General features: G+C 36.5%; 1 protein-coding gene across 5 annotated transcripts in view; it reads left to right on the plus strand.

Moving 5' to 3' along the window:
* The window catches only part of GAS2 (growth arrest specific 2), a 170,848-nt gene extending 152,809 nt beyond the window's left edge, over nucleotides 1–18,039 (plus strand). For 3 of the 5 annotated variants that reach the window (XM_077114238.1, XM_077114236.1, XM_077114237.1), the window contains exon 8: nucleotides 16,788–18,039. In XM_077114238.1, the coding sequence (XP_076970353.1) occupies nucleotides 16,788–17,006 (219 nt within the window). In that variant the 3' untranslated portion in view covers nucleotides 17,007–18,039. The remainder of the gene's footprint in view (nucleotides 1–16,787) is intronic. The other 2 variants (XM_077114239.1, XM_077114240.1) reach the window with 1 other exon arrangement.
* Nucleotides 18,040–18,556: the final 517 nt, after the last annotated feature.

Here is an 18,556-nt window from a genome sequence, read left to right on the forward strand (position 1 = left end):
ACATTTAGAGATAAGAATGAAGCTGATCAGGCTGGGGTTAAAATAATTCAGAACACAGGGGTAAGGAAAACAGTGCCTATGTTTTGGAATCACACATGCTCTTCGAGACCAAAGGAAGAAAGATTTATTTGGTCTGGAATTGAAATTTTCTGTAGCACATAATCTAACTCAATTTATCTGTATAGCTCAGTTGAACAATTGAAACACAGGGAGCCCAGAATAAAAAAGAGGACCTTTAATCCTGTATTGATTGTCATGCTTGGATACATCCTGAGTTAAAAAAAAAGGGGGGGGGGAGGTAGGAAGGTAAAAGTATTCTCTGACAATCACTGAGAGAATATGTGACTAAGAGATGAACTCTGCAAGAAATACTAAAGGGAGCACAAGAGGCAGATAGGAAAAGGCAGGAGAAAGAGGTCTGGAGAAGAGTGTAGAAATGAAAACTATCAGTAGAGGTAAAAAGCGAAAACAAATTAGATATGACATATAAAATCCAAAAGACAAAATGGTAGAAAAAAGTATTGCCTTTACAGTAATAACATTGGATATTAATGAATTAAACTCCCCAATCAAAAGGCATAGACTGGCAGAATAGACTAAAAACAGGAGCTATCTATATGCTGTCTATAGGAGATTCACTTTACACCCAAGGACAAAAATATGTTGAAAATAATAGGTGCAAAAAGATATTTCATACAAACAACAATCAGAAAATAACAAGAGTAGCTATATTAATATTCAACAAATTAGACCTCAAATATAAAACAATTAAAAGAGACAAAGAAGGACATTATGTATTAATAAAGGGAACAATTCAACAAAACAACATAAAAATCTGAAGTAGTTATGCACCGAGCCAGACTGCTCCAAATTACATGAGGCATACACTGACAACACTGAAGGGAGAAGTAGACACCTCGATCATAACAGTTGGAAACTTCAATTTCCTACTCTCATCAATGGATAGAACATCTAGACAGAGGATCAATAAGGGAACAGAGATTTTGAATAATATAAATGAACTAGACTTAACAGATATTTGCAGAACATTACATCCCACAACAGCAGGATATACATTTTCCTCAAGTGCTCATGGATCATTCTCAAGGATAGACCATATTTTTGGTCTCAAGATGAGTCTCAATAAATTTACAAAGATTAAAATCATACAAAACATTTTCTCAGATCATAATGGAATGAAGTTGTAAATCAATAACAGGCAGAGGGACAAAAATTCACAAATATATGGAGGCTATACAACACACTCAAACAAAGAAGTGTCAAGGAAGAAATTACAAGAGAAATCAGTAAATATCTCAAGGCAAATAAAAATGAAAACATAACATATCAAAATTAATGGGATGTAGCTGAGGCAGGGCTGAGAGATAAATTTATTACCTTAAATGCTTATGTTAAAAAAGAAGAGCAAAAATCAAGGAATTAACTTAACTTAGAAGAACTAGAGAAAGAAAAGCAAACTATCCCAAAAACAAACAAAGGAAAGAAATAATGAAGATTAGAGCAGAAATAAATGAAATTGAGAATATGAAAACAATCAAGAAAATCAAGAAAATCAGTTGCTATTTTATGTCAGAGACATAGCCACTGACCATGCAGAAATAAAGGCAGTAATACAAGGATACTATGAGCAACTATATGCTGATAAACTACACAGTATAGATGAAATGGACAACGTCCTAGAAAAGCATGAACAAACAACACTTGACTCAAGAAGAAATAGATGGCCTCAACAAATGAATCACAAGTAAAGAGATTGAATCAATCCCCAAAAAACTCCCCCAAAAGAAAAGTCCATGACCAGATGGCTTTACATGTGCATTCTACCAAGCATTCAACCAAGAATTTATACCAATCCTCCCCAAACTCTTAAAAAAAAAATGGAGAGGGGGGAAAGCTACCTAAGTCATTCTGTGAAGCCAACATCACACTAATACTAAAGTCAGACAGAGCTATTTCAAGAAAAGAAAATTACAGACCAATCTCTTTAATGAATACAGATGCAAAAATCCTCAACAAAATACTTGCAAATCGAATCCAACAGCACATTAAAGGAATTATACACCATGACCAAGTGAGATTTATTCCAGGTATTGAAGGCTGGTTCAACATAAGAAAATCAATTAATGTAATACACTATATCAACACATCAAAAGAGAAAACCCACATGATCATCTCCATTTCTTGATGAAAACACTTCAAAGGACAGGAATAGAAGGGAACTTCCTCAACATGATAAAGGGAATATATGAAAAACCCACAGCTAACATCATCCTCAATGGGGAAGGACTGAAAGTTTTCCCTCTAAGATCAGGAGTAAGACAAGATGCCCACTGTCACACTGTTCTTCAACATTGTGCTGGAACTTCTAGCCAGAGCAATCAGACAAGAAAAAGAAATTAAAGGCATTCAGATTGGAAAGGAAGAAGTAAAACTCTCACTGTTTGCAGATGACATGATACTATATGTTGAAAATCCTGAAAAAGTCTACAGCAAAGCTACTAGGGCTAATAAATTAGTACAGGAAAGTGGCAGCATAGAAGATCAATGCCCAAAAATCAATAGTGTTTCTATATACTAGTGATGAGCAATCTGAGGAGGAAATCAAGAAAAATATTCCATTTACAATAGCAACCAAAAGAATAAAATATTTAGGAATAAATTTAAGGATACAAAATATCTATACACATAAGGCTACGAGAAATTGCTAAAAGAAATCATGGAAGACCTAAATAAATGGAAGGGCATACCATGTTCATAGATTAAAAGACTAAATATAGTTAAGATGTCAATTCTACCCAAATTAATTTATAGATTCAATGCAATACAAATTAAAACACCAACAACTTACTTTACAGAAATAGAAAAACCAACAATCAAATGTATTTGGAAAGGCAGGGTGTCCTGAATAGCTAATAATATCTTAAGAAAGAAAAATGAAGAGGGAGGTCTCACACTATCTGAGTTTAAAGCATATTATGATGCTACATTCATCAAAACAGCATGGTACTGGCATAAAGATAGATATACTGACCAATAAAATCAAATTGAGTGTTCAGATATAGACTTTCTTATCTATGGACAACTGATCTTTGATAAGGTGGTCAACCCAACCCACCTGGGACAGAGCAGCCTCTTCTATAAATGGTGTTTGGAGAACTGGATATCCATATGCAAAAGAATGAAAGAGTATCTATATCTCATACCCTATACAAAAATTAAGTCAAAATGGATCAAAAACCTAAACATTAGAGTTAAGACCATAAAACAATTAGAAGAAAATGTAGGGAAATTTTGTAGTAGGAGGCAGTTTCCTAAACTTTACACCCAAAGCATGAGCATTGAATAAAGAAATAGATAAATGGGATCTTCTCAAAACTAAACACTTTTTACTTTCCTGGCAGAGTTCTTTCTGCACAAAACACAGCCTACACAGTGGGAGACAATATTTAGAAACCACATATCAGATAAGGATTTAGGATCCAGAATATTAAAGAAATTCTTCAATTCAACAACAAGGTGACAGACAATGCAATTAAAAAATGGGCAAATGATCAGGTTGGGATTTAGGTAATTCAGAATACACATGTAAGGAAGACATTGTATTTTAGAACTTCACCTACCCTTTTACACCAAAGGAAAAAAGGTTTATTTTGTCTAGAACCTTATTTTTTTGTAGCACATTATCTAACTCAACCTGTCTAGATAGATCATTTAAACAATTCAAACACAGGAAGCCCATTATAAAAATGAAGGCCTTTAGTCCTATATTTAATGTAATAGCTGGATACATCCCAGAGTATATTGAACAGATAATCAGAAAGTATTGGCCAGGTCCCTTAAGGGATGGGAGAAACAATGTGGAACCATTAAACTTTACCACCAGGGAAACCCTAGATACTGTGTCAAACATTAGGGAAATCCAAAAGGCCTTGATCTTGAGGCTTGCTCATAAGCTTATGTACGTATTGGAGAAGCGTAGCCTGACTATAGGTATGCCTAAGAGTTATTTCTGGAGGACCTCTTTTGTTGCTCAGATGTGGCCCCTCTCTCTCTAAGCCCAACTCTGCAACTCTGAATGAAGCTGATCTGGACAGAACTAAGGTAGATCAGAATATAAGGTAAAGAATAATAATATCGTCTTTATTTTAAAACTTCAACTTCTGTATGAGACCAAGGAGAGATGTTTATTTTGTACAAAATTTATATTTGGGGTAGCACATCACCTAATTTAACTTGAATGGTCAGTTTAGTTGAACACTCTAAATACATGGACTCTTGAATAGGGCCTGAGATCTCATTGGTTTGTCCTGGTTAGTTATATACCAATATATCCCAGAGTAATTTGGGCAGTGAATAAAGAAGTATTTGCAAAGTGCCCTTGGGGGACAGGGGAAAAGGAGGAAATATTCAACTTCTCCATTTGGAGAATTTCTGATGTTCTTGCAAGCAGTGTTCCAACCAAATTTATAGGCTAAGCTCTCGATGTTGGGATTTGCCCCTATCAAAATTATTCCTGCAAAGGATAGGCTAAGCCTACTTACAGTTATGCTTAAGATTCACCCCCAGGGAACCCCCTTTGTTGCTGAGATGTGGCCTCTCTCACTAAGCGAATTTGGCAGGTAAATTCACTGCCCTCCTCCACCTCCACCCCCACCCCCATTAGGACATGACTCCCAGGGGGGAAAAGTTCCCTGGCAATGTGGAACAGAACTCCCGAATGAGCCAGGACCTGGCATTATGGGATTGAGAAAGCCTACTTGACCAAAAGGGCAAGAGAGAAATGAGGCAAAATAAAGTTTCAGTGGCTGAGAGATTTGAGAGGTTATTCTGGAGGTTATTCTTATGCATTATATAGATATCTTTTTTTAGTTTATGTTGTATTAGAGTAGATGGAGGGAAGTACTTGAAACAGTTGAGCTGTGTTCCATTAGTCTTGATTCTTGAAGATGATTGTATAATAGTATGGCTTTTACAATGTGTGTGATTGTGAAAACCTTGTGTCTAATGCTCCTTTTATCCAGGATATGGACAGATGAGTGAAAAAAAATATGAATAAAAATAAATAAATAATAGGGAGGATAAGGCTTAAATAAATTGGGTAGATTGAAATACTAGTCCTCGATGAGAGGGAGCAGTAAGGAGTATGGGATTTATCTGGAAAATAAGTATTTGCCACTCACAGATATGAAAAAAAGAAAACGTCTGCAATTTTTGCAATAGGCTCAGATCTGCTTATAGATCTTCATTAAGATCACTGAAAGAAATAGAGAAGATTTGGAGTTTTGTCTTGTATTTTGTTTTCAGCACTGAGACATGTTACCTAAGTTGTTAATTGATCATATTTTCGTCGCTAGGACCAAAGGCATAGTGGGGAATGAGGCTGATTGTAGCAAATGGCCAGGATGGGACAGCACATGCAAAAACTGCTGTTCTGTGACATATGGTGTTGGGGGGTTTGTAGCATCTGTAACTTGTTTGCCAAGAAATAAAAAAAACAACCACAAAGAAAATAAGTATTAAATGCTGAATTGACATGTTATGTATGATGCTTCTAGATAAGAGGCCTACCTTTGGAATGGGGAACACAACATTTTTCAACATTAAGAAGCATCAAAATAGAGACGCAGTAAGATGTACACTGAACAGAGCATCAAAGCCCCATCCTACTAGTGCCAACAGATGTCTGGCTAGAGGAATATATTGTATTTGCACTTGCTACATGCTTATTTCTGAAATAATTAGGACCAGTAAAGGATAATCCTCTGTAATTAATTTCATTGTTTATTTACGGTTTATCAGAACACAGAACTATAAATCACTTTAAATTAGCATTTAATCTACTTATTAATATTTCTCATTTCCTTGCCTGTGCCAAATTATCACTGTTAAGTAACTAGGCATTATGAAAATTCAAATTTAGGGATTTTACAGAACGTGAGTGAGTTGTAAAGTAAGAAAGGATCCTTGTCTTAGTTTGGTCATTGATTTGCTGTGTGATCTTGGGCAAGTTCCTTAACTTCTTAGATCATCAGTCTTCCTATCGATAAAATGGGAGTAATACTGATTATGTTATTAGGGGTCAGGTGAAGTAAATAGAGTCTGTAGAAATTTAAACACAAAGTAATATATATGACTATAGTATTGACACTGTTCTGAGCTTACAAAAATGAGAAATATATTACTCTTCTCCTCAAAAGAGTTCATACTCTACTAATGGCAACATAAAAGTAAATCACTAATTCTAATATAGTGGAATGAGTATCATGATGAAATCGTGTGTTAACTAAACAGCAAAGAGTAAGGAAGAGATTCACTTATCTGGAGAGGGAAATGGTGATGGAAGTCTCTTTAGTTGGAGGTGACATCTGAATTAGGGGATGTTGACAGGTATGAATGGCAGAACAGAACGATAATTCTGCATTTAAGGGCGAGGTGCAGAAGCATGAAATAAAGAGTCTGCTCTCTGTGGGTGTAAACATAAAAGAATTTCATGGGTCCCAGAGTACAGGGAAAGACAGGTGAGGCTGCAGAAAGGATTTCTCTAAAATGCAGGGGCTGGTCGTGGAGAAAAATGTACACAAGTAAAGGAGCTTGAATTTCAGCCCACAGGAGAAAGGGAGCTGGTGAGAATATTTAGGCCAGAGACAAACTTGCATCTTAGAGAATTCCCTTTCATGGCAGTTTACTAAATGGGTCAGATGGGGCAATGTTAGAGGCAGTAAGCCCTTACAGTATTCCAGGGAAAAGTTCTAAGAATAATATAAAATAATCTATAAACTATAATCTTATAGATAATCTATTTTCTAAACTGTAATCTTAACTATTCTAAGAATTCATCCAGACCCTTCATCAGAGCTGCCAGCCTCATAGCCTGCCCTACAGATTTTGGACTCTTGTATTCCCACAGTTGCATGAGACATTTTTATAAATCTCATATTTACAGATCTCTCTTAATTCAATGCTAAATTAAGTAGTGGTGATGGTAATGAAGACTCCAAGAAACATTTAGGGGGAAAATGAAAGCTTTTTGATACCTGACCAATTACAGAGAATGCTGATGCCACCAACCCTATTTGGAAAGGCCTGTGGGGCTTCAGGCAGATGGTAAAAGCTTCCCTACCATTGCATTCTGAAGCTAAGGGAAGAGACAAGGACTAGAGTTTTAATCTGGGAGACAAAAGCACGTTGTGGTAGAGAGCTTCCAAAATGGAAGACTAGGGATGGAGTGGCAGAACATACTTCTCTCCCAAAAGCAGTGAGTAGCCAGGCAAAAACTCTCCAAATCAGCTATGTTGGGGAACCAGAGACCAGGGGCATTCAGTAAAACATCCAGGAAAGTACAAGATGAAGAGACTGAGAAACTGTCTTCACAGACTATGAGTAATTCCATGCCCAGCTCCTGGCACTCACCCCCTCACCCTAGAAGGAAACAGCGGTGGGCAGCCTGATCTTTGCCTGGGGACTGGGACAGCTGTGAAAGTCATCAAGCACAGGAGGGGACACAGCCCAGCACTGAGCCAGATATTAGGCAGCAAAGTCAGCATGTGAGATTCTGCAGTTTCAGCCAGGCCTGGTCAGATGTCCCCGGGTGCCATTGTTTCAAAGGCATCAGAGACTGAACTGGCAAAGAATCATAACAGCCTGCCTTCATAGTGCTGAGGGGTGCAGGTAGCTAAACAGTGCCATCTGCTGTGCAGGCCAGAAAGTGCAGCCTGGTGATGTGGAAGGAAAAAAGTGGGGGAGTTTCTTGGAGAATTTCCTGACCCTCTCCCAAGGCCCTCCCTTTGAATCTGGTCTATGCACTTGCATGGGTACCTGGCCCTGTTTTGACTGAAATACCAAAGAACCAACTGACAAAGAAGAGCCTTAATATAAACCCAATCAACAACAAAATGCTATGCAAGAGAGAAAATAACCTTCAGAATAAACCCATCAAGATAACCAGATGCCCAGATATCAACAACAAAAAAAGTACAAGGCATTCTAGTATGTGGGAAGATATGGCCCAAACGAACAAATCAAAAAGTTGAAGCAATGAAAATCTCCAAATCAAGTCAAGGAGATGGCTAAAGAGATAAAAGGTATTAAGAGATCACTGGGGAGGCATAAAGAAGAATTTGGAAGTATAGAAAGAAAAATAATAGATTTTATGGAAATGAAAGACACAATAGATAAAATTAAAAATGCACTAGAGATACATAACAGCAGATTTGAAGAGGCAGAAGAAAGGATCCTAGAGCTAGAAGACAGAGCATCTGAACTGGAACAGAAAAAGGAACAGAAAGAGAAAAGAATGGGAGAATTTGAGCAGGGTCTTAAGGAAATGACTGACAACATGAAGTGTACAAACATATCTGTCATACGTATTCCAAAATGAGAAGAGAAGGGAGAAGGACCAGAGAGAATATTTGAGGAAACAATGGCTGAAATTTTTCAAATCTTGTAAAAGATAAATGCAAATCCCAAAAGCCCAGGGTAATTCAAACAAAATAAATCTGAATAGACCTACTCCAAGAAACATAATAATCAGACTTTCAAGGTAAAAGTGATTCATCATGTGCAAGAGAAGCCAAATACAGACTATGTTCTGATTTCTTATCAGAAACTATGGAGGTAAAAAGATACTGAGGATAGCTTTCAGTTCTAAGATACTGAAAGAGAAAAACTGCCAGCCAAGAATTGTTTACCCAAAAAAGCTGTCCTTCAAAAATGAGGGAGAGTTTAAAATATTCAGATAAACAGAAGCTGACAGAGCTCATTAACACAAAAGAGCTGGACTTCAAGAAATACTGAAGGACATTTTGATGGCTGAAAAGAAAAGACAGAAGAGATGTCTTGAAGGAAACAATAGAAAGGAAGATAATCAGTAAGGGTAACTAATGGATAAAGAGAAAAAGAGGTAGGACAAATAAAAGCCAGAGGATGAAATGGCTGAAATAAGTACTGCCTTTACAGTAATAACATTGAATGTTAATGGCTTAAACTCCCCAATCAGAAGATACAAATTAGCAGGATGGATACAAAAAATATTTGTATATATGCTGTTTACAAGAGACTCATTTTAGATTCAAAGATACAAATAGTTTGAAGGTAAAAGGCTGGAAAAGGATATTCCATGTAAGCAGAAACCAAATAAAGGTGAGATAGCTAAACTAATGTCAAACAAAAATAGGCTTTAAGGGCAAAAATGTTATAAGAGACAAATAAGGACATTCTATATTAATGGAATGGGTAAGTCACCAAGAAGAAATAACAATCATAAATATTTATGAAACTAGTTAAGAGACCCCAGAGTACATGAGGCAAACACTAGCAAAACTGAAGGGAGTAATAGATGTCTCTACAATAATAGTGGGAAATTCGAACACATCACTCTCATGAATAGATAGAACATCTAAACTAAGGAGCAATAAGGAAACAGAGAAGCTGAATGACATAAATGAATTAGACTTAACAGACGTATGTAGAACACTGCATACCAAAACAGCAAGATAAACTCTTCTCAAGTGCTCCTGGATCATCATTCAGGATAGACCACATGCTAGGACACAAAACAGATCTTAATAAATTTTTTTTAAAAAAGACTGAAAATATACAAAGCACTTTCTCTGACCATAATGGAATGAAAGTAGAAATCAATAACAACTAGAAAGAGAGAAGTTTTTTTTCTAGGAGAACTAGAAAATTAAAAAATAGAAGTTCAACAACATGCTCTTAAACAATCAGTGGATCAAAGAAGAAATTGCAAGAGAAATCAGTAAATATCTCAAGATGAATGAAAACAAGAAAACAACATGTCAAAACTTATGGGATGCAGCAAAGGCATTGCTGAGAAGGAAATTTATAGCCCTAAATGCCTACATTAAAAAGGAAGAAAAAAACTAGAATAAAAGACTTAACTGAACACCTGGACAAACCGGAGAAAGAACAGCAAAGTAATCCCAAAGCAAGCAGAAAGAAAGAAATTAAAATTAGAGCAGAAATAAATGAAATTGAGAACAACAACAACAAAAAAAAAAAACAGAGAAAGAAAATCAATAAACCAAAAGTTGGCTCTTTGAGAAGAGCAATAAAATTTACAAACCCTTAGTTAAACTGACAAAGCTAAAGAGAGAGAAGATGAAAATGAATAATATCAGAGATGGGAGGGGGTCAATACCACTGATTCCATAGAAATAAAAAAAATCATACGAGAATGCTGTGAATAACCATATGCCAATATATTAGACAATGTAGATGAAGCAGACAATTTCCTAGAAACACATAAACAACTTACACTAACTCAAGAAGAACTAGAGAGACCTCAACAGTCCAGTTACCAGTAAAGAGATTGATCAGTCATCAAAAACCTCTCCAAAAGAAAATCCCAGAACCAGATGTCTTCACTGGTGAATTCTACCAACCTTTCCAAGAAGAATTAATACCAATCCTGCTCAAATTAATAAAAAATAAAATAAAAGAGAAGGGGGCACACTGGTGGTTCAGTGGTATAATGTTCACCTTCCATGAGGGAAACCAGGTTTGATTCCCAGCCCATGCACACACTACCACACCCCGCTCCCCACCAAAAAAAAAAAAAAGAAAGAAAAAGAGAAGGGAATACATAACTCATTCTGGGGAAGTATCACCCTAATACCAAAGACTGATAAAGAAAGTACAAGATAACTATACACCAATCTCTCTAATGAATACAGATGCAAAAATTGAATTCGACAACACATTAAAAGAATTATACTACATGACCAAATGTGTTTTATTCCAAATGGTTCAACACAAGAAAATCAGTTAATGTAATACAACACATTAACAAAATGAAGAGAAAAAAAACGCAGATAATAACCATCAATACAGAAAAGGCATTTGACAACATCCCAGATCTTTCTTAATAAAAACACTTTGAAAGATGGGAATCAAAGGAAACTTCCTCAACATGATAAAGGGCAAATATGAAAAAACCCACAGCTAAAGTCATACTCAATGGTAAGAAATGAAAGCATCCCTCTATGCCTGGGAACAAAAAAAGGATGCCCACTGTTACCACTGTTATTCAGCTTGTGTTAGAAGTTCTAGCTAAAGCAATCAGGCAAGAAAAATAAATAAATAAAATGCCTTCAAATCAGAAAAGAAGTAAAACTTTTGCTATTTGCAGATAACACAATCCTATATTTAGAAAGTCCTGAAAAATATACTACAAAGAGACAAGAGCTAATAAACAAGGTTACCAATGTAGTAGGATAGAAGATTAACATGCAAAAACAACAGTATTATTTCTATACGCTGGTAATGAGCAATCTGAGAAGGAAATAAATTCTATTTATAATAACTAAAAGAATCAATATCTAAGAATAGATTTAACTATGGTTGTAAAGGGCATATATCCAGAAAACCACAAAACATTGCTAAAAGACATCAAAGAAGACCTAAATAATTCAGTTTATGGACTGGAAGGTTAAATGTCATTAAGATGTCAATTTTACCCAAATTTATCTACAGATTCAATGCAATACCAATCAAAGTTCCAACAGCCTATTTTTCAGCAATGGAAAAGCCTAATATCAAATTGATTTGGAAGGGTAAGGGGCTTGAAAGAAAAGTCTTAAAAAGGAAAAGTGAAGTTTGAGGACTCACACTTCCTGATTTTAAAGCATATTATAAAGCTATACTGGTCAAAACAGTATGCCACAGGCATAAAGATAGACAGTTTGATAAGTAGAATTGAATTGAGAGTTCAGAAACAAGACTCTCAGATGAATAGTCAATTGATTTTTGACAAGGCTCCCGAGAACAGTCAGAAGGGACAGTCTTTTCAATAAATGGTGCTGGGAGAACTGGATATCCATACCCGAAAGAACGAAAGAAGACACATATCTCAAACCCTACACAAAAAATTAACTCAAGGTGGAATGAAGGCCTAAATATAAGAGCCACTACCATAAAATACTTAGAAGAAAACGTAGGAAAGCATCTTTAAGATCTGGTGATATGCAGTGGTTTCTTAGACCTTTTACCCAAAGCCCAAGCAAAAATAAATAAATAAATGGGACTGTAGTAGTTAGATTCAGATGTCCACTTGGTCAGGTGACATGCCTGGTTGTTTGGTTGCTGCGAACTTAAATCATCAGCACATGAAATTCATTTATGGCTGATTACATCTGCAGTCAGCTAAGGGGAGTGCCTTCTGCAATGAGTGAGGCTTAAAAGGAGGAGTCTGAAAAGAGAGAACCAGCTTAGCACAGCCCAGCACAAGGCAACTCAGAGCTCAGCAGCTCAGACCCAGACGTTTGGAGATGCAGAATGGAACTGTCCCAGGGAAAGCCCTTTGAATCCAGAAGCCTGGAGGGAAGGCCAACAGACATCACATGTGCCTTCCCAAATTAGTAAGTTTGTAACTGAATAAAACACCTTATAAAAGCCATTCCATTTCTGTTGTATTGCATTCTGGTAGTCTTATCAAACTAAAACAAGGACCTCTTCAAAATTGAATAATTCTGTGCTTCATAGGACTGTGTCAAAAGGGTGAAAAGGTAGCTGACTCAATTGGAGAAAATATTTGGAAACCACATATCTGATAAGGGTTTGCTATCCAGAGTATATAAAGAAATCCTACAACTCAACAATAAAAAGACAAGCAACCCAACTTAAAAATGGGCAAAAGATATTATTCCAAAGAGGAAATACAAATGGCTATTAGGGAAATGGAAATCAAAACCACACAGATATAATTTCACACCTATTAGAATGGCTACTATTAAACAGGAAATTAAAAGTGTTGGAGAGGATATGAAGAAATAGGTACACTTATTAGCTGCTGGTGGGAATATAAAGTGGTATAGCCACTATGGAAGATGGTTTGGTGGTTCCTCAGGGAGCTAAGTATAGGACGGCTGTATGATCTGGCAATCTTGGTCTTTACCCAGAAGAACTGAAAGCAAGGACACAGACATTTGCACACTGGTGTTCATAGCAGCATTAGTCACAAGTGCCAAAAATAGAAACAACCCAAGTGTCCATCAACCAGTGAACTGATAGACAAAATGTGGTATATGCATTTGATGCACTAGTTATTCAGCAGTAAGAAGGAATGAAGTCCTGAAGCATGCAACAACATGGATGGCCCTTGAAGACATTACGTTGAGTGAAATAAGCCAGACACAAAAGGCTCAATATTGTATGATCTCATTAATATGAACTATTATAAGTTATCTCATTGAGATAAAATCTATAACATAGGTTACCAGAAAATAGAATGAGGGTAGAGAATGGGGAGCAAGATGCTTAATGTGTGCGGACTCTTTTATTAGGTTGATTTTACATATTTGGAAATGAATAGAGGCGATAATAGTATATCAGGGTGACTGTAGTTAACAGCACTGAATTTTGGGTGTGATTGTGGTTGAAAGGAGAAATTTAGTCATGTATGTTACTAGAAGGAAAGTTAGAGGTTAAACATGAGTCTATGTAACAGTGAACTCTGTGGTGGACAATGACTATGATTAATAGAAAAAAATGCACTTTCAAAATATGGGCGCATTTACTGTATATAAATTACATCTCAAAGTTGACTTAAGAATATTAAAAAAGGGTAGAATGATGTAGCCATGAGATGCAGAGAGTCCACGAGCCAGCAGCCTTTGGAGATGAAGAAGGAAAACGCCTCCCAGGGAGCTTCATGAAACCAGAAGCCAGGAGAGAAAACTAGCAGATGACAACGCCATGTTCGCCATGTGCCCTTCCAGCTGAGAGAGAAGCCCTGACTGTGTTCGCCATGTGCCTTCTCACTTGAGAGAGAAACCCTGAACTTCATGGGCCTTCTTGAATCAAGGTGTCTTTCCCTGGATGCCTGTGACTGGACATTTCTATAGACGTGTTAGTTGGGACATTTTCTCAGCCTTAGAACTGTAAACTAGCAACTCATTAAATTCTCCCTTTTAAAAGCAAAAAAAAAAAAAAAAAGAATATTAAAAAAAGTACAAGGTAGTGAAAACTACGAGGTTGGAAATAGTGATTAGAATGAGAAAACAGTGAAGACAGGATAGAATTCTTCAGAATCTTTTGGAGCTGCAAAACTTAAAAAGTGCAGAAGCAGCAGGAACCTAGGGAGAAAGAAGAACAATCAGGCAGCAGGAGATGATGGTCAGTAGTATCAGATATCTTAAATGAAAGAGATCAAGAAAGATAAGGACTAGGGGACATCTACTGGATTTTATAAATATAAAGCCCATATGCTTCCCTTCACCTGTGCAAAGTCAGTTTAAATTGTGGGAACACAAGCAATGTGTACTGCAGATTGGACAGTGAATAGGAAGTAAGAAGTGAAGATATCGAGTATAAACTTATCCAGAATCTCAGGTGAAAGGGGAAGTTCGAAGAGCAAAGTAGACTGGGGTGAAAGGAGAGTAGTTTTATTTTTATAATAGTGGGAGAGGAGGCAGGCGGAAATTTAATTCCTGTGTTATTCATATTTAGTGTGACTCTGTTTCATTTTGGAGCTACTTTGCACAGTACTATGGATTCATTTAAAAATGTACAAGCAGAATAATCTAAATATTCAGCTGGCTACGGGTTTCAAGTTTTTCTAACACTGTGTCCCAGAATTAACTAGCCTAAAAACGGTTCTAACTGGTGGTTCTTTCTTGTTAAAATAGTCCACTCACAAACACAGTCCAGTGAACTTGGGCATTCTGCCAGAGGCATTCATTTTGAGGGTGTTTGGAGGCAATTCTTCAATGTAATTTGCAAGGCTAGGAGGTGCCAGAACTTCAGCCTTAGGTAAAGCCACTCTCTGGAATAGTGGGAGAAAGGGTTAAAATGCTGTTTTTGGCCTGACCTTTGCAATTTTTGTCCCGTTGATTCCATGTTTTGGAAGCAGACAGTAGAGGCATATATAGAAATTTACAGGAATAAGAACATACCAATAAAATCTCTGATGGATTCTTTATTTTTAAAAGTCACTGTCATGGAAAAAGCACTAGACTTGAAATGAGGAAATGTGGGTCTTAGTCTAAGCAAATCACATAAAAGATTTGGGTCTCAGTCTCCTCATCTGTAAAATGAGAGCATAGTACCACTGGCAGGATTAGGGAGAGAAAAACAGTTACAAGCACAATATTTATGGCCTTTATATGCATTATATTTTTGGGTTTCCCCTTAAAATTTTGTTTGATGAGTAGATTCTGATGCTAAAGTAAATTTAATGACTTTCAGCTGGAAGATGTTTCCTAGGGTCTCTTCTAAAATCCTAAAATTTTAAGCAAAAATAACCAGTAATTATACTTAATTCTTGTCTATCTAATTGTTAATTATTGTTACTCAGGACATTTTATTACTTTGCATAATTTTTTTTTTTTTAAACTGTTTCAGGTCAGCCCCATAATCAGGATTTCTTAGCATCAGGAGAGTGTGAAACTTCTAAACACATAAGCATAACTTTTTGGATCAGGGCACATAGAAGGAGGGTTCAAATCTTCACCAAATTTTCACAGCTGAAATGAAAATTACTGGAAGCAATTTTGTCCCAGCAATTGCATGTTTTGGAAGCAGGCAGTAGAGGCATATACAGAAACTTACAGGAATAAGAACATGCCAATAAAGTTATAAAATCTCTGATGAATTCTTTATTTTTAAAAGACAAAATTGCAGAAACCATTCCCTAACCCAAAAAGTCCAGATCTCGCGAGCTGACACACATTGTGAGAAGAATTCAAATAGAATTTTGAAAGCTCTACAATGGAAATAAATTCCCCACCTGCCTCTTACAACTACATTCATTCCCTTGCAACATTACGTTATTACATTGCCAGTACATACCCATAATATAGTGGGGTAGGGGACAGGGAGAGATTTTAGTGATAATGCAGTATACCCATTAATCCTAAATTTTTCTGATATTTGAAAGCAGCCAAGATCAAATTCTTTGGCTCTCCACGCCAAATACCAATGCCTCGGATATGGTTTTACTAGATATAAAAACAATGACTCTTCACATTTTCAATTTGTAAACTTGTTAACCTGGAGGTCGAAACAGCTCCTGGTGATGGAGGTAAACTGTTTAAAAGGATGCATTCTAAAGTAATTAACTAGTAAGAACAAGAGTGAGAAAAAAAAAAAAAACCCCACAAATGTTAGCCAATCAAAAACATCTTGCCTTGAAGGACTTAGATAATGACTGGAGGAGAGATCACATTTTCTAAGTGTGTTTTCAATTCTATTATTTATTTATTTATTTATTTTTGCACGGTCAGACACTGGGAATCAACCCTGGGCCTCCTGCATGGCAGGCGAGAACTCTGCCTGCTGAGCCACCGTGGCCCACCCTCAATTCTATTTTATACTGAATGTTTTTTGTGATTGTTAACCTTAATCCAATAGCAGACATTTCCATGGTCTATTTAAGTCCTGGTTCAGATGCCACTAACCTGACGGAAAGAATGGAGCCTGGTTTGAGGCAATATGCAGGACTGAGGGCTGAGATGCAGTATCAGGTGTCAGAGAGAAGCCTCCAGATAATTTGAATGAAAGAATTATACAGAGACCTTCATTCCCCTGGCAGAGCGAACTGGATCGCGGGATGTGTTCCCGAATCCATTTGCTTAGAAAACAAGGCTTCTTTCATGACTGTTTGCTAACTCAGTCACTGTGTACCAAGAAGAAGAACAGTGAGGCATGGAAAACAAGACAAAAGGCACTAATTTCACTAGAGCTGGAAGTCGATTCAAGATATTTCAAGAATTTTCCGAATGTAACCCTTTGCTTTTCTTTCGTTTCAGATGCTGCACAACAAACACGTCATGGTCCGCGTGGGAGGTGGATGGGAAACTTTTACTGGGTATTTGTTGAAACATGACCCCTGCCGAATGCTACAGATCTCTCGTGTGGATGGCAAAACATCTCCCATCCAATGCAAATCTCCAACACTTAAGGACATGAATCCAGATAATTACCTGGTAGTCTCTGCCAATTATAAGGCTAAGAAGGAGATTAAGTGAAACTAGTGGGTCAGTACATGGGGACTCTCATAATGGCCTGTATCCACTTCTCCAGTATAGTCAGTTTAGTTCATACGCTCTGAAAACTGCTTTGGAAAAAGGGGTCACAGAGAGAAAAACATCATTATATTAAAAGATGTTCAAAGAGTAGCACTATTTATTTTTAATGCTTCTGTAGGAAATGACCTATTAAAATGAATTCTAAGCTCAGATTTACATTAGGCAAATTATAGACAAATTATTACTTCTCAATATGTAAACATAATATTTAGAACACAAAAACAATATTAGGAATATGATTCTAGCTAAAATCTGTTATTAGCAGAAAATATTTCAGATTTACAGTTAACAGAAAGTGCCTGCTTTATGTCTACAGAAAAGCACCCCAGACATTTTTATAATTGCAGGATTTTTAAGCTGAATTTTTTTTAAAGTGACAATTAGTGTGATAATGTGCTACTTAAAATACCCAACAGCACTATAAATGAGTATAGAGGATTCACAACATTAAGATTTTACTGGAAAAGACACTTCAGAAAAGTTTACATTCACTTGGAAGATTGCCTTAAAGTTTATCTCTCATCTATGACCAAATATCTGGGGTACTTTTGGAAGTTTTCAGTACACCCCCTTAGAAAATTGCTTGTAAATTGTTTCACATTTTCCTAAGCACATGGCTGTGTTTAGAACGAATTTAGTATAATTCACACATATAAGCTAACATACATTTATATTTTGACAGAGTAAATTGTACAGTCAACTATTCGACTTCATGCTATTTTAAAGCATTTTCTTATTGAAATATATCTTTAGTTAATCTGACTTTGCTATGCTGTCTAGTGAAGAAAGTTCACTGTAGCCTATGATGTTACAGACGTATGTGTATGCACTTGTATACCTGGGACAGGGCTCTTTTTTGCCAATACATGGAAAAATATTATCCTTGCTGATTTAAGAATTAAAAGGATAAATGTAATTTTTTTTTTTTTACCTGTTTCTGTCAATGACTCATTCTGAATAAAGTTGATCTTCAAATGGCAGCTTTTCCTGAGAGTGTTGGGAAGAGTCATAGTGTGGTTACTAGATCCTCTTTACTTGGGGCAGTGGGTGGTGGAGCTATTTTTTTTTTTAGCAGGGGTTTGGATTTCTCCAGAGAAACAGAACTGACATATATATATACAGACTATATTAAGGGATTTATTATGGGAATTGCCCATATGTAATTGGCAAGTACAAATTCCATACAGCAGGATGCAAATTGGAAATCTGATGAAGGTGATGATGAATTCCCCAAACCAGCAGGCTATCTGAAGTTCAGGATAAAATTCTTCTTTCTGATCCCTGAAATGATCAGTTCTCCCTTTAAGTCCTCTGATGGATTGGAGGGTGTTAGTCTGCTGCTGAAATGCAATATACCATGAAATGGGCTGGCTTTTAACAATGGGAATTTATTCATTTACAAGCTTATAGTTCTGAGGCCATGAAAATGTCCAAATCCAGGCATTGTCAAGATGAAATCTTCTTGAAGACAGGCTGTCAGCTATCCTGGA

This window comes from Tamandua tetradactyla, chromosome 8 (assembly GCF_023851605.1).
Source record: "Tamandua tetradactyla isolate mTamTet1 chromosome 8, mTamTet1.pri, whole genome shotgun sequence".
NCBI classification, from domain to species: Eukaryota; Metazoa; Chordata; class Mammalia; order Pilosa; family Myrmecophagidae; genus Tamandua; species Tamandua tetradactyla.